The 20,610-nt window shown below is 37.6% G+C and overlaps 3 protein-coding genes across 3 annotated transcripts; 2 read left to right on the forward strand and 1 right to left on the reverse strand.

Annotated features, from left to right (window-relative positions):
* Positions 1–784: 784 nt before the first annotated feature.
* On the reverse strand, positions 785–2,741 carry LOC111369272. Its single transcript, XM_022990722.1, has 6 exons — positions 2,450–2,741; positions 1,720–2,399; positions 1,553–1,638; positions 1,081–1,508; positions 900–960; positions 785–812 (listed from the first exon to the last, which is right to left on the reverse strand). The coding sequence occupies exons 1-6, from the start codon at positions 2,739–2,741 to the stop codon at positions 785–787; spliced, it is 1,575 nt and encodes a 524-aa protein (XP_022846490.1).
* An 8,088-nt stretch (positions 2,742–10,829) lies between these two features.
* Positions 10,830–13,675, forward strand: LOC111369334 (leucoanthocyanidin reductase-like). The gene is made up of 5 exons (XM_022990811.1): positions 10,830–11,507; positions 11,625–11,765; positions 11,854–12,091; positions 12,643–12,846; positions 13,313–13,675. Exons 1-5 carry the CDS (start codon positions 11,307–11,309, stop codon positions 13,546–13,548), a joined length of 1,020 nt encoding a protein of 339 aa, XP_022846579.1. The 5' UTR covers positions 10,830–11,306; the 3' UTR covers positions 13,549–13,675.
* A 1,486-nt stretch (positions 13,676–15,161) lies between these two features.
* LOC111369190 (transcription factor TCP12-like) lies at positions 15,162–16,639 on the forward strand. The gene has a single exon (XM_022990665.1). The coding sequence runs from the start codon at positions 15,294–15,296 to the stop codon at positions 16,482–16,484; it is 1,191 nt and encodes a 396-aa protein (XP_022846433.1). The 5' UTR covers positions 15,162–15,293; the 3' UTR covers positions 16,485–16,639.
* Positions 16,640–20,610: the final 3,971 nt, after the last annotated feature.

Here is a 20,610-nt window from a genome sequence, read left to right on the forward strand (position 1 = left end):
GTGTTCAGCTTGAGGCCTTGGTGAAAGACCTTAGGGCAAAAAATGTTAACCTAGCCAAGCTGTTGGAGGTGAACTTTCTATATAGGGAAGCAGTGCGGGAGACGAAGGCCAAGACTACTGAGGTGGAGAGGAAGAGGGCAGAGGCCGAAAGCCGACTGGGGAGAGCTAACTCTGATGTTGAAAGGTTGAGGAAGGAGCTTCATGAGACAGAAGACCAGGTGGCTGCTTTGAAGAGGTACTTTATCACGCCATTGAGCACCAACGTTTAGCTATAGAGGCTTTGGAGGCCTCGAACAAAGAGAAGGCTGAGCTGAGGTAGAGGGTGGAGGCCCAAGTAGAGGAGATTGAGTCTTTGAAGGCTGAGGCGAAGGTGGTTGGTAAGTTAGCTGTGCAGCACTTCATCGACCATTTCAAGGAGCTTCCTTTATATGACATCTTCGCCAACTATTGGGCCTCTTGGAATGCCTAGGCGATGCTAGAACGGCTAAAGGAGGTCCATCCGATACTGGACACTTTTGTTCTTGAGGCGGAGTTCGATGGACCTACTGGAGGTCGCCCAGACATTGCATTTGTCGAAGAAGTTGCGGAGGCTCCCCAAGAGGCGGTAGAAGTGGAGGATAAGGCCATAGTGCTAATAGATCAGGGCTCGCATTGCAACGGCTTCGGCCCAACTTTTGTAATCTTTTTGATATTAATGAAATGAAATTTTTTGGCCAAGTATTGATACTTCTTTCATTTGTGCCAAACTGTTTGTATCTTGATGAGTAACGAACACAAGTAAATATTAAGCATCACTTGCCAACAATAACCAACTGATGAAAAGAATTTACCCATATAAAATACTGACTAACTGAGGCACCATTTAAATAACCCATAGAACATAATGGAGATTGAGGTACCAGAATGTATCTTTCACTAAGGCAATTTCAACACTTAGTAAGATATGAATGTTACAATAAACTGGTCAAAATGGAGATCAGATCAAAACATACACTTATCACTGAAAGTACTTCCTCAAGTGTTCAATGTTCCAATGATGAGGTAGCACTTTCCCTGCCATGTCTTCGATTTCATAAGTACCGGGTCGGGACTCCTTGTGGATATGATATGGACCTTCCCAGGTCGACCCAAACACTCTGAATCCAGTTGGCTTCGATGATTGGAAGACCCTTCTGAGGACGAGGTTCTCCAGGCGAAGAGTTTGGTTTCTGACCTTAGAGTTGTAATAGTGGGTCAATTGTCTTTGATACTTAACCAATTTTATTTGGGAGGAATCCCTCATTTCTTCAAGGAGGTTGAGTTCATACACTCGAGTTTCGTCGTTGCCGATCTCATTGAAATGTATCCGACGGTGAGAGAGGATTTCCACCTCCATCAGACTCATGGCTTTGGCTTCGTAGGTCATGGAGAAATGTGTTTCTCCTATTGCGGTTCGGCTAGTTGTTCGAATAGCCCAGAGGACATGAGGAAGCTTATCGACCCATACCCCTTTTGAGGCGTCAAGCTTTCTTTCAGGATATGCTGGATAGTTTTGTTTACTGCCTCAACTTACCCATTTGCTTGGGGGTGATGAGGTGTTGAGAAGTCCTTCTTTATGCTGAGTTTTTCACACAAGTCTGGCATCTTTTTGTTATCAAACTGCCTTCAGTTGTCAGATACTAGGGAGTGGGGAATGCCGAACCTGTAAATGATCTTCTAGACGAACTTTGTGGTGTTCACCTTAGTGATTTTTGCTAGAGGTTCAGCTTCGATCCACTTAGTAAAGTAATCGATGGAAACTACGACAAAGGTTGCACTTCCTCTCCCTTTTGGGAGAGGACCGATGAAGTCTATATCCCATTTGGAGAAAGGCCATCGGCTGGTGACTACGGAGAGTTTCTGAGAACGCTGTCTCTGAATATTGGCAAACCGCTGGTACTCGTCACATTTTTGAACAAATTGACAGGAATCCCTTTTCAGGGTCGGCCAAAAATACCCTTGTCGAGGTACCATGTGTGCCAGGGCTGCTCCACCAGAGTGGTTACCGTAGACTCCCTCATGAATTTCTCTTAGGATGTATAAGGCCTCTTTCCCTCCAACGCACTGGAGTAGGGTTGATGAGAAGCCTCTTTTATATAACACACCATCTTGAAGTATGAAGTGAGCAGCTCTTCTTCTCAACTTCTTCGCTTCGTTCTTTGAGGGTGGTAGTGATTGATCGTTGAGATAGGCTATAATGGGTTGCATCCAAAGTGGGGTGCCTTCAATCCATAGTATTTCTTCGCCTCCAGAGATGGAGGGCTTCGGTAGGTGCTCAATTGGGACAATCTTTAGTAGCTCCGAATCCCTGCTGCTGGCCAACTTGGACAGGGCATCAATGTGTATATTTTTGAGGCATGAGGCTTGAATCAGTCGAATCTCTCGAAGTGAGGGACTAGGTTCAGAACCAATTTCAGATATGCAGTCATACCACTGTCTTTGGCTGCAAACTTTCCGTTAACCTGACTTACCACAAGCTGCGAGTCACTGCTTGCTAGGAGCCTTTTGACTGACATTTCTTTCGCTAGTCTAAGGCCTGCTAGGAGGGCCTTATATTCTGCAGCGTTGTTCGAGGCTTTGAAGCTAAACCTAACTACACAGTTTAGCTTATGGCCCTCTGGGCTTTCCAAAACAACTCCTGCCCCGGAGCCAGTCTCTCCTGACGATCCATCCACAAATAGGTTCCATGTTGGGAACTCTTCTGGTTCCATTGTTGCTTCCATTTCTGGGATTTTGGCAAATTCGGCCACAAAATTCGCAAGGGCCTAGCCCTTGATAACGTTTCAGGGTCGGAACAGTAGGTCGAACTCGCTGAACTCGATTGCCCATTTTAGCAAATGGCTTGAAGCGTCTGTTCTCTGCAACACTTATTTTAATGAAAAATTGGTGAGAACTTTAATTGAATGGGCCTAAAAATATGGCATCAGCTTCCTTGATACAGTGACAAAGAAGAGCGCCAGCTTCTCCATATCTGGGTAGTGTGTCCCTACTGGGAGTAGTGATTTGCTTATATAGTATACCAGCAATTGATGCATGTTTTCTCCTCTGACAAGGATTGTGCTGACAGCCTCGTCTGAGACCGCTAAGTACAGTAACAGTGATTGTAGTGGTTCGGGTTTAGACAGTAGAGGTGCCTCTCCTAAGTACTTTTTCAGCGCTTGGAAGGCTCCATCGCACTCATCTATTCATTGGAACTTCTTTTATTGTTTCAAGACTTTGAGGAAAGGTATGCTCTTGTCAGTGGCCTTGGAGATGAAGCAACTGAGTGCGACTAATCGGCCATTGAGGTTTTGGACCTCCTTTGGCTTCTTAGGTGACCTAATTTTCAGTAAGGCCCTTATCTTTTTCAAATTCGCCTCGATTTCTCTTTGGTTTATAATATATCCCAAAAATTGACCTGAAGCTATCCTGAAGGTGCACTTGAGAGGGTCCAATTTCATTTTATACTTTTTGAGAATCTAAAAGGTCTGGTCGAGGTGACTTACGTGTTTTTTCGCCTGGAAGATTTTAACTAGCATGTCGTCCACGTAGACTTTCATGATTTTGCCAATGAGCTCGGCAAATATCATGTTGACCAGCCTTTGATAAGTAGCTTTGACATTTTTCAATCCGAAGGGTATCACCTTATAGCAATATAATCTTCTGTCCGTGATGAACGATGTGGATTTCTCATTAGGTCAGAACATGGATATCTGGTTGTACCCTGAGTATGTATCCATGAAGCTTAAGAGTTCATGTCCAGCAGTGGAGTCCACAAGTTGGTCTATCCTTGGGAGAGAGAAGCTGTCCTTAGGGCATGCTTTGTTCAAATTTGTGAAGTCTACGCACACCCTCCATTTCTCGCTAGGTTTCTTCACGAGGACTGGGTTGGATATCCACTTCAGGTAGATGACTTCTCTAATGAAGCTGCTTCAACTGAGTTTGTCGACTTCTTCTTTGAGTGCCTCATATCGCTCTGAGTTGAGGACTCGTCTTTTCTGTTGATGTGGGGTACATGAGGGGTTGATATTAAGATGATGACAACTGATCCTTGGGTCTATTCCCACCATGTCTTCGTGCTTCCAAGCAAAGATGTCCAGGTTCCTTTTTAGGAAGTTCATCATTTCTTCCTTCACTTCGGGGGATAGCGCTTTTTCAATCCACAAGACCTAAGTGAGGTCCTTAGGGTTGATGGAGAAAGTTTTTAGCTCTTCCATTAGGGTGGCATTTAGTTTAGACTTAATAATTCGAGGATTCAACTCGTCAAGAGGTGCCCTTCTTCAGGAGCCTCTACCATATCGACGTCTTTCTCCTGTTCGGAGATATGCCCTTGCTCAGGGGAGTCGAGCATTTCTATGTCCATGTCGGCTCCATTGGCGACCTCTGTTATAATGACATTAACAGTGTGGGGTTCGAATTTTCGTAGAAAGTTGAGGTAATATGCTCTTGAGCCCATCTGGTCGTCTCGAATTGTAGCATTCCTATGCTCAGTTGAGAACTTCATACACAAGTAATGGATGCAAGTGACCGCCCAAAGATCTTTCAGGACAGGTCGACCTAAGACTCCATGGTAGGCTGATCTGTGGTCTACCACCAGGAATTCCATGAAGTGGTGGGCCATTAGAGAGGCTGACCCCATCTCGACAGGTAGAGTAATTCGTCCTCGTGGGACGATGCTGTCACCGGTGAATCCGAATATCAGGTCGGTCATGGTGTTCAACCCATGTTCAATATGTATTTTGTCAAAGGTAGATCTGAACAGTATATTCACCGAGCTACCATTGTCAACGAGCATGCGCTTGAGTCCGTTTCGAGCCACTACGACTCTTACTACCAACGCATCACAATTGGGATGATTAACTCCTTGTACATCTTCTTGAGAGAAAGTGATTGGAGCCATCCTGTTAGCCTCTTGGGATTGATTTACAATGTAACTAATCATTGGTGGATCCTTTGTTTCCCTTGTGTAGTTCCTCTGGGCGTTCCTGGTGTTGCCCCGATGTTGGGTTTCCCAATGATTGTATCAATTTCCCGGATGATATCGCCTCTGGTGGCTGGTGCCCGATTCCTTTGCCTGGATTCTCCTCGAGATCTATCTCTCATCTCTCTCTTTCGAGGTGAACGATTTCTCTGTCACCTCAACTCCCTGTTTGGAGAGGTGGACATGTGGGAGTGTTCATGATAATGGTTTTTCTTGGAGGAGGGTGAGCTGCCCTGGTTTGATGATCGAGGTGCGTCTCTGCATTCGTTGATGTCATGACCATAGAGTTGGTGAAATGTGCAAAACTTTGTCCCTTCCAAGGACCTGCTCGCCTGCTTTTTTTTCTTGCGTCGGTTGTTTGTTCTCCCGGAAGGTCCTGTTCCGACAGGGGTATTTTCATATGCCAGCACTGACACTGCATTTAGAGTGGCTGAAGCCAATGCCTGTCCGGATCTGGGGGCTACTGTGTGACCTGTCTGGGTCCATTCCTGGGTGACGAAGTGTACCGCTGGTCTTTGACCCATCTGCCTCTGAGACGAAGGAAGTCCCTGAGTTGCACAATTCTGGTGGTCAATCATCTCCTCATTGACGATTTCAACCCTCATCATCTCAACCAGTTCGTCGTAAGTACCTGGATTCTTACTTTGTACGTCTCTCCAGAACAATGTGTTTATGTTAGAGCCTCCTTTTAGGGTTGAGAGGGCCTCCCTATCAGTGACTTGCTCGCAATATGTAATTTCATCAGTGAATCTGGCAAGATAGCTTTTCAGCATCTCGCCAGGAGCTTGCCTGATATCTTGTAGGCGTTGCACTGAGGCCTCTCCTTTCCTTCGTGAAAGGTATTAGTTCAAGAATACCTTCTTCAAGTCTGGCCAACTTCTGATACACAGAAGTGGTAATCTGTTGTACCACACCTCAACAGCTTCGGTGAGGGTTAGATGGAAGGCCCTACATTTCTGTGCCGATGAGGCTCCTCTGAGGTTCATCTGCATCATGTACTTAGTTAGGTGTTTCTGTGGGCTTCCTTTCCTTCATACTTAGGGATTTTAGGGGGTATGAAGTTCGCAGGCATTGGGTAGCTTCAAATTTCTTTAGAGAAAGGGAGGTTGTCATCATCGTCATCAATTTCGTAGGAGCGACATGGCCCTTCAGAACCTTTCCCCTCTGATGCATTTTGGGGAGGTGGAGGTGCCTCTTCCCGACTACCCCAATCCACTAGGTTTCTTATCTCTCGCCTATTCTCAGATGGAGGAGGTGCCTCTTGTTCTTGCTCCTGCTCCTTCACATGCTAAGTTGACCTTTGTATAGAGTGGACCCTATTGCTAGGATTTCGACCTATTCGGTTGAAGATAATAATCGAGCTTTGAGGTTCGTAATCTGGGGGAAGTTTTCTCCCAGCTGTGGTTTTGCTGTGTGAGTACCTTGGGTGTAAGAAGTGACATCCACTCCCACTTCCCTCTCAATGGGGTGTTCCCTGTGGTTATTTGAATGACCCTGGGAATAAGATGCTGGGTTTTGCTCTCGTGGCATTGGAAAGTCATGCTGTCCTTGGGCTTGCATGAAGAATTCACGCATCACCAAGTTTCGGGCTGCAATGTCTCTCATGCTTGGGGCTCTGTGAGCCATCCCTTTGGTGAGTGTTGTTGTCATGTTGTCCCAGTGATGTCGGTGATGGGGTCTCCGATGCGTGACATTGGTCCAGATAAGGATGGCAACGGTTCGGTTCGTCCAAAACCATCACCGAATCGTCAAGTTTTTTGTCATACCATAACCACGTAAATTGGTTCGGTTCGGTTCGTATATCGGTTCGGCTCGATTCGGTTAATAACCACTAAAATAAATTATTTTTTATAGGTCCATCCGTCAAATTAATATAAAATAATTTATGAAGAGAGAGTCAATGAAAATAAAAACATAATATTCCAAAACGAAAATGCAAACATTATCCCCAATTCCAATTGCAAAATACAAATTTAACAAACAATATTATGAATATAACAATATTAAACTTTTTCTTCATTCTTGATTCTTGTGCATTGTAGTTACTTGATTCATGCTCAATAAATCGAAAGCTTCAACCTTAACTCATATTCAATATTCATTCTTCCCCCCAACTCTTACTAGTATAGGTCAGCACTCAAAATTGATTCTTATATAGTAAATAAGAAATGTAAGTAGAGAATACAATAATACTACCTAATCCAAAATGGTTTTAACTAAGATTTAAATAAAAAAAATGTACCTCTTCGTCAACTTCCTCCTCACTAAACCTTGTCATCCCTAATAAAAGAATGATTTTTTTAAGCGGGTAATCGGTTCGGTTTCAATTCAGCAACATAAATACCATACCTGCACCGTCACGAATCGGTTCATTAAAGTCAAATACCATACCCGCCCCATTGCACCATTGATTTGATTTTTTTCACCCCATTCGGTTCGGTTAACCGTGATTTTCGATTTTAATAGTTCAAATTGCCATCCCTAGGTCCGGATCACCTCTTCTTCAAAGGCGTCCCTGTGCCCTTCAAAATTTGTATCCTCATTACTATAACTCATCTTGCCTACTTTTTCAAGGGTGTTAAGGACTCTGATTGTAGGTTGACTTTGTTCTTTTTCAAGAATGTGCCATTTTCAGTATAAGTCGATAGTTTGTCGGTGGCTCTTCTGGTGGAAAATGTGGAGCTTTTGGACCGGAAGATTTCCAATAGACGGCGCCAATTTATTGACCTCGCGAAATGGACCTCCGCGTGACCAATCGAGAGCCACTCCACGTGTTCCTTCCTGTATACAACAACGCACGATCAAGAGCACACGGTCGGAACTAGCGGGGGTGGTGGTTGTCGTATACACTCCGATGGTCAAGTCAGTGGACGATGATCGAAACAGTGCCGGAATTGTGTAAGAGAGTGGGGAGGAGAATATATAATGCTTGAGTGTGGAGAGCTTAATTTAGTATATGTTTCATTACCTTGTACCTTTTGTCAAACCTTGAGTATTTATAGATGAGGAGCACCGTTGGATGTGGGATACGTGTATGCATCTGACGGCGTGAGACGTCTGCTCGTAGGTATCAATCAACCACGTCTAGAGTGGGCAGGTCATCAATTTCCCTGGATTGAGTTGACATAAAGTTGCTGGATTGAGTTGGCATAAAGTTAATGTCACATCAACTAGACTCATGGAGATATCATATCCATAGAGGATTTTGACAAAGAAATGCTTTTGAAACTAGCAGCGGAGATGTCTGTTAAGGGAGCATCTCGGATAGCCAAACGCTTCGATTATGGGGGGCACTTTTGTCACTTCAATAGATTTAATTTATAGTGCGTGCCTCACTATTGCGGAAGTGGTTTAGTGCGTGGCGTGACAATATATACATTCTCAATGGTTTAAATAATGAGAATACCAACTTATTAACAAAAAGGGAAAGTTACAATAAATTAAAGTTACCTTTGGAATTTTTGTGGATAATAATTCTTTAAAAAGATAAAATATGTAAAGCGGCCGATAAAAACTGCCGATAGAAATTAACAGTTGGCAATTTTATAGAAAATCACTACGGATATTATCGGTAATTTTCTAAAATGTAAAATATGTAGTTTGATGATTTAGAGTGTGTTTGGAATGGATTTTTTTTTTTTTTTTTTTTTTTAAGTTAAAGCTCAATGCACTTAGTAGACAAAAGCAATTTTGATTAAAAAAATGATTGGCAAAGTTTTATTTTATTTTATTTTTTTAATGCTTTTAAGTTGTAAATTTTTGTAGAATGTGGGAATGAGTGAATAGTAAGTTGGAAGTTCTATAATAAATAAATAATTAATTAATCAACCTAGAAAAAAAAATTAAGCCTTGCCAAGCAAACATGCTAACTTTTTCTCGAATGGCACCGTTAATAAGGTAGGGAAGGCGTCTAGCCTCAACCATTTAAATCTGAATCATGTATGCTGCAGTTAAGAATGGCGTGATTTGCAGGCAGAAAATTCAACCAAAGATGCATGGAGGCAAGGATGTTAGTTGTTACACTAGCATTAATCTAATAGAAACTTTTGCACTTCACTAGAATGTATGTTGAATAGGGGAAAATTTGCTGCGTTTTATTCTATATAGTATTCTCTTATTCGTATCCCATACGTGAATCCATCACAATATTCCAATCAATCTAGTAGTTACATTGTAGAATTAGCGAAAATCCATTGAGCCGTCTTCCCCATAGCATTCGGTAGCACAATCGAGACAACGATGGGTTTGTTGAGAATTACAAAGCTTAAAATTATTATAAATAGAGCAATCAATTCGCCAAAAAGAAAAGTAGACACTCAAGAACACACAAGATTTATACAAGTTTGCTTCAATATAAGGCTACATATCTTCCAATGGTGCATTAATTCATTATTATAAAAAGAAACTTATAATAGAAAATCACACTCTACGGTGATGGAGCGGCAAAAAAATCTTATTGACTTTGCACAACCATAATAATTATGCTCAACAACTTAGCAAGGTTCTCTGTTCTCATGGGGGAGGAGCATCACAACTTTTGAGAATTCAAAAGAAGGTCACGATGAGACAAGCCATTTATCATTACGATATGTGTCAAGTGGAAGTGCAGCGGTGTATGCAGTTGAATCATCTTAACAGATCAATAGAATTGAACCCATTTCCTACATGACTTAATCAATTTGATCAGGCACTCGTAATCTATTTTCATTGTTCAAATCTTTGACGACAACACCACAAAAAAAAAAAAATACAAAAATAAAGAAGAAGAAAGATATTCAACTATTTGACAGTATGAAAAAATTGAAAACTCTACCTTCTCTCTACCCAGCCGAAGTCGGGACTAGTGGCTAGGATGAAGTTGTAATAAGGTACCCATTATATCACCTTTTTTTTTTTCAGTATTTCTTGATTTCTCTCTCTCTCTCTCTCTCTCTCTCTCTCTTAAAGAAATAACATACATAATTCCACTTAACAAAGCTAATCCTAGATGACAAAAAGTTAGTTGGCATTATCCGCCAATAAAGTTAGGTGAGGCCCGTGAGGAAGATAATATTCGAAAACCTTTAAATCTTGCTCATATTTCGAGTAAATAATTGTTGATGACTTGCACAATAGGTCATTCCTGTTAGAGAACTTAAATTGTACTTTTTTCTACCACGTGTCATTGTTGCATAGTAAATTGGATCACTAGTCGATATATTAAAAATTACAAAGTTTTAAAATCGAACATCGTGCAAAACAATTCATTAATTCATCATAAATTTAACGATAGATACGTCTTACATTTAAATTTCATGAATATGCGTCAGTTTATAACTTACCCTCTTACTCTTCTCTCCCCAAAAAAATGCTTTGTTAGTGGTTTGGACACAAATGAATTAACTAATTTTGACACATATTTGGCACAAATGTATAAATACCGACTCCTCTCATTAATTAATTCATTTTAAACAATCAAAATTAAACTAAAAGTAATCTATATATCAAATCCTCATACTATTGTTGTACTATGTAAATTGTCTTACTCCCTTATCCAACGCCTAGTCAACTTCGTCTCCTTATAAGCATATTTTCTTGCACCAAACATTTCAATCTAAGTACATGAAAAGTGTTGTTTCTCAAAACACTCTAAAACGAGTGCTATTTTTGTCAATTGGGTTTTCGACTTACTTGGAAAAATCTGCCTAATTGACACTCGATTATTGGACGCTTGATATTCACTTGGATTATGCTAGTTGAGACTCGTTTTGGACCATTGGATTAAATGGAAGGCTGAGATTAACCCTTGGGAGATGGACCGTCCTTTTCTACCCAAAAGTCTCGTGACTTTTGATTTATTCCAGATTTTGCTCCTCCTCTCTTCTGTGTCTCTCACTCTACTTCGCTTCTGAGTTTTTGAGCCTGAAATTTCTCTCTTGTTGTAAGGTTTCTGTGATCTTGTGTCATGGGGTTTATAGTTTTGGTTATTGATCAGGCCTAAGAGAGTGGCTAATCTTGTATTGTGAAATTCCTAAACGTTTAGCTGATTTCAAGGGTTGTGTTTCACAAGATCTTGTAGATCGGTGATTGAAACCTTGTGATCTGAGTGGTTTTTGATGTACTCTTACTCTCTTGGAAGGTAGATTGTGCCATAGTGGAACGGGCTGTCCCTGAACCCACCAGATTAGGCCTATTTCGGCTGAATTGGGTCAACAATTTTGGTGTTCTTGTGTTCCTTTTTTTGTTCTTGTTGTGTGTTTTTGGTTTTATTACAAATCCTGTTTGAAAATCAACCGTAAAATTCTTTACAGTACATCCTAAGTTTCCAAACAAATAGCAACCACTTAAAATGTCAGCTTCCATCATTGGTTCTTTAGCCAAGAATCGAGTCCTTATAGTCGGAGCAACCGGTTTTATCGGCCATTTTATAGCACAAGCAAGCCTTGACACGGGCGGATCAACATATATTCTTATCCGATCACTTCCACAATGCCCAGCTGAGGCAAAAGCCGTTAAAGCCTTTGAGGATAAAGGAGCCACCATCTTACATGTATGTTTGCACACTCACGGTCATGGGTAGTTGAGCATAGCTATTTTTTCCGGAAAGATAGAAAATGATTCGAAGGGATTTATGTTGTTGATTTTAAATTATGTCGAAAATCTGCAGGGTGCTATAAATGATCTAGAATTCATGGAGAAAATACTAAAAGAGCATGAAATAGACATAGTAATATCAGCTGTTGGCGGTGCTAACATAATGCACCAGTCGATCCTAATCCATGCCTTGAAAGCAGTTGGAACCATTAAGGTAATAGTAAGTAGCAAAATCTTGAAAATTTGATATACTTTTTTCTTGAACACTCATTTTAATGTCTGAGAAATTGGTGGCTTTTCAGAGATTTTTACCTTCTGAATTTGGACACGATATCGATAGGGCGGATCCAGTTGAACCCGGGCTCTCCATGTACAAAGAGAAGAGGACAGTGAGAAGACTGATTGAAGAGACAGAAATTCCATATACTTATATTTGTTGCAATTCAATTGCTTCTTGGCCCTACCATGACAACAAACACCCTTCAGAAGTTTTACCACCGCTCGACCAGTTCCAAATTTATGGAGATGGAAATGTTAAAGGTTTGAGACTAATCCCTCTTTGTTTGTTTGGTAGGGTGCGAAACAATGTGAAAAAAAAAGAAAAAGAAGCTAAAATTTTATCGTACTATCACTGTCGGAATGGAATTAAATATGTGCAATGGAGGGGACTTGGTTGGGCCAAAAAGGGTGGTTAAATCGGGTCAATGTACAAGAACATTTTAATTTGATCTGATCAAGTCTAATTGAAGTCACCATTGCCCAGTCACCTAATGTAGGATTTCCTTTACTATGTGCATGCCGTGTAATTTATATATATAGTAGGAACCATAAACATCCCTTCGGCAAAATCGTGTTGCAATTGCTTTTAATTCGATAATAACTAGAAACTAATTTGGGAGTAATATTATTTAGCACCATTGGTGTTATAACATCAGTCTACGTGGTACTAAGTGTCATTAAATTAAATGTATAATTAAATGAATTGTATAATTTCTTCTTTAATTGAACATATCATATAATGTTACCTAAATTAGTGCTCTAACACCGTCGATACTAGAAAGCATTATTCTTAACTTTGTGGTCTTTTGCAGCTTATTTTGTTGCAGGCTCTGATATTGGGAAGTTCACAATGAAAGCAGCTATAGACGTACGTACTTTGAACAAATCTGTTCATTTTCGGCCACCAAACAATTGTCTGAACATGAATGAGCTTGCTCTTTTGTGGGAGAAGAAAATTGGTCGAAACCTCCCAAGAGTTACCGTCTCTGAAGATGACCTACTTGCTGCTGCACAAGGTACATGCTTAACAACCTCACGAATTTCGTAAAAATAATGACGTATTTAGTATGTCGGACTAGACAAAAAAATTACTTTTATAACAGTTTTATCTTGTATTCACACCTGCTTGGTTTTTATTTTCTTAAAACTCATTTTTTATTTTCAATTTATTTTTAACCATGCATTTTATAAGATTCGTAATTTTTATCAACTTTTTAACAACACATTATTTAATTTAAAATTTACAGTTTTACTTGGACGTCTTTAAGCTAAGCCAAACATGCTCAATTGATCATACCTGTGGACTCGATTTTAAAGAAAATAAGCATATCATAAAATTTGTCAATTATATACACGATTTCCATCCCAACACGTAGATTTGGGATTAGGATGCACAATTAAAATACTTTTAATTCTAACATCGAGATTTCAATTTTCTAAATATTAACTTATTACCTACTAAAGTTATGTAAAGTGATGCAGAGAATATGATACCTAAAAGCGTAGTGGCATCGTTTACACACGACATTTTCATAAAGGGATGTCAAGTTAATTTCTCCACTGATGGCCCTAATGAAGTTGAAGTCACAAGCCTCTATCCCGATGAGCGATTTAGAACCGTCGATGAGTGTTTTGATGATTTCATCGTCCAAATGAACGGCCAGCAGATTGGTGAAGAAGAAGAGATAACTAACCCAAGTCCAGTGGTTGAACTTTGAAGTGTTTGCTATCTGGTTGAACTAACCCAAGTCTGGAAATTTGTTGTATTTAATTTTCTTGTCACTGGGTCATTTTGGGCACGTTGAATCGGGAATTATTGAATAATTTCCCCCTTATTTTTAATTAGTACGTTTTCTATAATTATGACGAATTAAATATATAAATTTTATGCCATATACAATTATTTAGATTTCGAATAAGATAATTTAACATCTATGATCAAGATTAAGCTCGACTTACTAACACCCAAAATAATAATAATAATTAAACATAAAAAAAATTTTACTTATAATTTTTTTTACCTACAAAAATTGAAATGGGCTGGGGGACTGGACTAAAGCCCAGCCCAGTCCCCCAAATCCAACTCAGCTAACGTGACCATCACGTTGGCCAATTAAAATTCGGAAGAAAGTCTAGTCACCACTGGTCAAATTGATCCTTTCTGCAATTCTAGTCAAAGAAACATGTTATGTTCCAGTCAAAGAAACAAGTCCTTGAATGGAAATAAAGCAGGTTTGTTATGGGTTCAAATAATTGTCCTGCCCGTGGCCTTAGGTTTTATAGGCTTGGGTACAATTATTGACTTAACTAGTTTTAATTTTCACTTTTCACCTAATAATATTCACAAAGTAAATTGTACATTATACACAATTGTAGTTCGTATTAAATTCTCAAATAGAGAAAAGAAAAAATTCGTGTTACGTATATTGATATGTAACGTGTTGTACTATACAGGATATAATTTTTTGTATCACGTGAGTTTTGTATTATAAGCTCGTGTATTATTTATCCCCTGTTTCGCTCTCCCAAGTTGAATGCATGAAAACAATTGACTAGGATGAAAGATACATAAAGAAGTTGTATTAATTGTCTTTGATTGTACATAATTATGAATAGGCATCACTTTTTTTGGACATGTTTGGCTAGCTAAGCATAAAACTGGAACTTAGTTGTAAGTGAATTTTTGTTTTCGAAAAAGAAGAAATTGGATCATTTCTAGATTTCTTTGTGTCGTCCTCTAAAAGGGTCATGCTAATCTTTTCTTTATTGTTCCATTTATAACATGTCAAAGAAGGGATGATTTTTGAATAAATTTTTATTTCTAAACATGGAGGATATTATACTATATCTTTCGATTCCAAGTAAACAAAGTTTTATATTTTGAAACTAATAAGTAGGGAATAATATTAAAATTAGTAACTTGAGCATGCTTGGACGAGTTTAAATATTTTCAACTTTTCTTGACAGTATATAAAATGTATTGCTATAAAAAAAATGCTAAAAAGCATTATATCTTGGCTTCCTATTTAGCATTTTAAGCTTAGCTAAACATATTATACGCAATTTATCTTTGACAAAAAGAAGAAATTTAAAAACTACTTATTTTCAATAAATTAACTTAATTTTAAGTATATGTTTTAAGCCTAGCCAAATGTGCCCTTGTTTATGAAGTGGTATCCCCGCAAAAAAATAAAAAAGTATCCACCGCCCTGTCAACCTTTTCCCTTCCATCACCATCGCTACTATATACGCCACCTCATCTTAGACATTGGACTTGATTCGAATTCGTACTACTTTAGCTTTTCCGTAACCTTTAATTTTACTAGGAAAATATGGTTCAAACTCTCTCCCTCATTTTCCAGTAGTTTCCACCTTCATTTTAGTTCTCACTGTTCTTCATTCAATTTAAATCTCCCCGAATCTCTTTAAAAGTCACGAAAAAGAACCTATATCAGTTATAAGCATGTTTTCTTCAAACGATGATCCCTTTGACTCGTTGTTCAAATGGTCGTTTACGTATGATGGAAACCCTATCTCCAGACAAGATAACACTTCATGTTTCATAAATTTCCCTTCACCATTTTCAGACAACCATGAATTGCCTTTGAATCAAATATTGTCACAAAATCAGCCCATGGAAGGGACTAATACTACAAATTACAAGGAAGGAACAGAAGGTAATAGTGAGCCCTGCAAATTGAATGAAAATTCTGCTGATCAAGTTCATTGTGAGGCTATTACACAGGTGAGGAAGAGAAATCTTGGTCCAACCCCTCGAAAGAGAACTGGAAAGAAGGATAGACACAGCAAGATTTGCACGGCGCAAGGAATAAGAGACAGAAGAATGAGACTTTCAGTCCAGGTTGCTAGAAAATTTTTTGATCTACAAGACATGTTAGGCTATGATAAAGCGAGCAAAACCATTGATTGGCTATTCGCTAAATCGAAGAAGGCAATCAAGGAGCTGACCAAAAACCGTCCTGATAAAGTAAAGAGCAGTTCCAGCGTTGATAATGTAAAGAGCGAGTCTTCTGTCTCAGAATGCAAAGTAGCATCAGTAATAGAGGACAATTCAAACAATAAATTCAAAGGAGTTTCAGGAAAATGTGTAAGTCCAGGTAGTCCACATGAGAAAGATGACAGAAACTATATTTACAAAGTAGTTCGTAAAGCAAAACCTAATACGAGGGAGTCCCGGGACAAGGCAAGAGCAAGGGCAAGAGAGAAAACGATGATCAAACGACTTGAGAATTTGAGCGCGTGCCAAAAATCAAAACCTAATGAATTTCAAGAATTAGGGTTTTCAGCTAGCCCTTTTGAAGCTGTTGAAGAATCAAGTTCCGGTGATCGGAAAAGGGATTCTCCACATTATGTTGATTGTCACTTATTTGGGAATCAATTAGATGATGAGGACACAATTGAGAAACTCCTAGGGGCTACAACAAGGTTAAGTTCTTGCCCCATTTCGGATTATCAGTGTTATGATGCAGCTGTCTCAGGTTGCATAGATTCCGACAACAATTTCATGGGTCTTCTGGGAGATTGCGAAATGAACAATGATATGTTCAATTCCAATAACTCTGAAATGGAAAACATGGTTTCATCTGCAGGAAACCCTACTTACTTTACCTCCGATTTTCTATTTCAGCAATAAGCACTTACGAGATTTGAAATTTGAGATTTTTAATTCTGTTTTCTGTCCAATAATGGAGATCAATTTGCAATGATCATCTATCTTGTACTAGAATTTATTTGAAAAAAAAATAAACTTTTTACATTAACCAAAAATATCATGGATGGCTATTTTGGATTTATAGCATTATTAATTTGTGCGAATTCTTTTCTCATTTTTTTAGAGAATAGGGAAAATTATAAAACATGATCTAGGTTTTTTTTGTAAATTATCCCGATAATATTTCTTCTAAAAATTTGCATTTCTTCTTGTTCAAAATCGAGCAACATACACTCCTTAGGAACTAAAAATTTGTGCAGCTATAGAATTGTATAATGAATAGCTAAGAAGTTTGAATACATTGAGAGCCTTCGTGATTTTGATTTATTTTTTTAATATTCTTCATTGTATACCAGAAGCATATATAACTTCTGTGAACCGTCGTCGAATGAAGCCAACTTTTGCTTGTTGTAATAATTGGTAATCAACAACAAAAATTTGTATGATATGTATTTGGATTTAATAACTCTAAATAGTTAAAAAATGATTTACACATTCAAAGAGATGGACAAGACACTAGTAACTTCCTTCGAAGAAGTATGTCATCTTATTAAACAATAATTCACAATTCGTCTGTTTTTCATAGGGTTGAAAGCAGATAATTATCTCCATTCATGTGCCTAATTAAGTATTTTCTAATACTGCATATTCATTAACACACAATTTCAAAAAGACAATATATCTCAATATATATATTTACACACACACTTGAAACTGATATTTTCTTTCTAGTGAAACATGTTTATATATGGGTAGAACGTCGTACGTGACATTTATATTGAAGAAGGATAATAGTTAATTAATATTTCGAGCATGCACATTGTTCCCACTCCTGATAATGAAGATCTATACATTCTTCTTTTTAACTTGAATATTTCACATATCTGTGAAGAATTGAAACGTTTTCAGATTTTTTTTTTTTTTTTTTTTTTTTTTTTTTTTTTTTTTTTTTTTTTTTTTTTTAAAATTTTATTTTTTTTTTTTTTTTTTTTTTTTTTTTTTTTTTTTTTTTTTTTTTTTTGTATACATGTAAACCTTAATATGTTTGTGTTGGGGGTAATAATCCTTTGTTACAGTTGATATATATTAAAGGCATTGCTAGAATTACAAAAGAAAGATCAATACTCAAATCGATCAACCCGACGTCCAATTTTAATAATAATGAACCACGGGATGATATTATACTAGATTAAACCACGTCCATTTTTACTAAAATGAAATCTTTAATCCGATGTCTTTTAAACAAAGGACTTTTTTTTTTTTTATCAATATCAAATTAGAATTCAAAAAATATAGCTAATAAAACTTGTAATGTAAAATCAAAGCGCTTGTTTCTCAGAATTCCTACACGGTGTGTGACATTCGTAGATTACACATTTTTTTAGCCAATGAATATAAAAAATTGTTTACTAGGTCAAGTTACTAGTAACTAGACATGCATAATGTTATATAGTAATAAATATTGTTGACGATGACCGAATAATGTAATACCATATATAACTAACAGACAAGAAAAAGGCAGAAACATATGATTGCAAGCTCACAATGTTTATTATGATTTACCTGACAAGACGCCATAATAATTACAATGGTCTCTAAATTAAATATTTGGTGGACAAGGGATTAATGCAAGGGCTGCGATTTCAGATATTATTAAATATGTTTCCATAAAAGATATTTTGAAATCCTCTCTTGGAGGCTGAAGCAGATTCCATAGTCATTTCTTTGTCTAGTGTAATACGGGTAATAGTTGCAAGATTTATAGTCATTTACTTTTACATAATACGTGCATATAAACCCAAACAACAATGACGCTTTTAACTTTCGGGAAGCTATGAACTTTTTCGAATTTCGGGTACCAATATACATTTATTCAATCCCTTCAAATAAATAAAAGTGACCCGGAAATGAAGAAACACTACGTTTGACCTATGATCATGCAAACTACAATTGGATCACATATAGTATAGTTCTTTAGTTTTACCATTAAGTTATCCTCATCTCCGAACGGGATAAATTATTTTCAATTACACCTTTAGCTGGCTCCAAATAAAAAATAAAATAAAATCGAATAAAAAAATAGAGTATTGGCACTCAATCACACGACATTATGTATGCATGAAATGAATGACATTTAAGCGGAAAATTAATCTACTTTGGCAATATTATCTATAGGAAAAAGAACCTACTTCGTTCATACCATTAATAATGTTATTACATGCTTGTGTTAACCAAAAAGAAGGGGAAAAAATTTGAATATGAATAGCATATCCGAAATTCGAATTTTAATTATATCTACACACGCTAAAGTTAATATGGTTGACATGTAATACAAAATAGGATTGCACGATTACATGTGATTCTTAATCTTATTTATTTTAGATAAGATATAAAGTTATGCAATATTGTTTAGCATCAATTGCGTTAAACACACATATAAGTGACAATGCATATAAATCCAATAAAACGAAAATTCAACCAATCATTTAATTTCACACGTATTGTCATGTAGACTATGATAAACCATGCTAGATTACTTCGAGCAGTACACGTCGGATGACTCGGGTGGTAAATACTCCCTCCGTCCCAATTATATAAGTTGTGTTTCCTTTTTTTCTTGTCCCAAATATATAGACTTGTTTTCTAATTTAGAATATTTTATTTTGTTCCTTTACCAATACACCATTGTTCAATTTTGCCCACTTAATATGACAATTTCTTAAAATCATCCAAAAACACATATTTCTCACTTCTTGAAAACATGGAACAACTCTCATTTCTTCTTCTTCAAATTAATCATTCAAATTCTTTACTAATTCCAACAACAATTTACTACTACATACTGAAAATTAAATGGAGGTAAACTAGAGAAGATCTTGGCAAAAATTAATTTTCTAATGACATTAAAGAAGAAGATCTCTTAATTCGTGTGAAAAATGAAACAAACCTATATAATTGGGACAGAGTGAGTAAGAACTAAGCTCCTTTACCAAAAAAAAATTTGACATACATGTTGACATATACTCACATGAAATGAAACCCACGTGAATAAAAATAACCCCAAAAAATTTTTGTCCCCAATATTGTGAGGGACTTGCCAAAGAGGGTGCACTCCTTGGCAGCATAGCAAGATTGGGTAAACAAACGCCCCCAGGGCACATCTCCAAGTGGTAAAAGAGGAGGGTGGAGAAATCCAACTTTACTTAAAGCTGCTGCGTCAAGCGAATCCTGAACTATGGATTTGGCTCTTGAGTAAGTGCAAGTGTACAAGCAGCCTTTTACCCTGTACCCTTGGATGCATAACCTACGATTTACCTCCCTCACGATACTCCAGGGCAGGGGTGGTGGGGGACCCTTAAGATTAGGGTTTAACCTTTAAAGATTGGGTAAATAAACTAGTCAAACAGAATTGATAAGGACGTGATCCAACATTTACTTGAGAAAAAGACTGAAATGGAAGAAAATTAAATGTAGTGCCGACTTTGGTTTGTACAACATATCAAGTGGTTTATTATGGTTTATGAGTCCTTTTCATTTTGACTATAAGTTCAATTATAAATTAGCAAATTAAACTCCTATTTGACAACCATTATTTTGGAAAGTAGAATTTCGAATAGTAATTTTTAAGAGAATGTGTAGTTAAAAAGTTGGAAAACGTTTTGAATTTACGTGTAGAATATTTTATAGTGTGAATGAGTGATTGAAAATGAGTATGTACAATAAAAGAGTTTGAAAATAGTGATCGTCAAACTGAGGCTAATGGGCTACATCGACGTTAATAGACAAACCAAAAGACACCAAATGCACCACAAGCTAGAATGACCTTAGGCCTCCGATGGCAACACGAGAAGCAACTCCCGTTTGGTACACATTAATGTAAAAATGAGAATGAAAAATATAGCTGTTACCGACCTCACGCAAGAGATAGAAAATCAAATATGATGACTTGATGTGATGAATAACGATCATATTTTTCATTTTAATGAGCAAATAATGGAAATCAAACATTACATTTTTCTGTTTTTTGCCAAACTAAAAGCGCTACGAC

This window comes from Olea europaea, chromosome 20 (assembly GCF_002742605.1).
Source record: "Olea europaea var. sylvestris chromosome 20, O_europaea_v1, whole genome shotgun sequence".
NCBI lineage: Eukaryota > Viridiplantae > Streptophyta > Magnoliopsida > Lamiales > Oleaceae > Olea > Olea europaea.

Coding starts and splice junctions, on each gene's coding strand:
- LOC111369272 (XM_022990722.1), bottom strand. CDS start 2,741: ATGGAAGCAACAATGGAACCAGAAGAGTTCCCAACATGGAACCTATTT. Junction 1,509..1,552: donor CATCACCCCCAAGCAAATGG/GTAAGTTGAGGC, acceptor ATATCCTGAAAG/AAAGCTTGACGCCTCAAAAG. Junction 813..899: donor TTAGTGAAAGATACATTCTG/GTACCTCAATCT, acceptor TCTTTTCATCAG/TTGGTTATTGTTGGCAAGTG.
- LOC111369334 (XM_022990811.1), top strand. CDS start 11,307: ATGTCAGCTTCCATCATTGGTTCTTTAGCCAAGAATCGAGTCCTTATA. Junction 11,766..11,853: donor AAGCAGTTGGAACCATTAAG/GTAATAGTAAGT, acceptor GTGGCTTTTCAG/AGATTTTTACCTTCTGAATT. Junction 12,847..13,312: donor CCTACTTGCTGCTGCACAAG/GTACATGCTTAA, acceptor AAAGTGATGCAG/AGAATATGATACCTAAAAGC.
- LOC111369190 (XM_022990665.1), top strand. CDS start 15,294: ATGTTTTCTTCAAACGATGATCCCTTTGACTCGTTGTTCAAATGGTCG.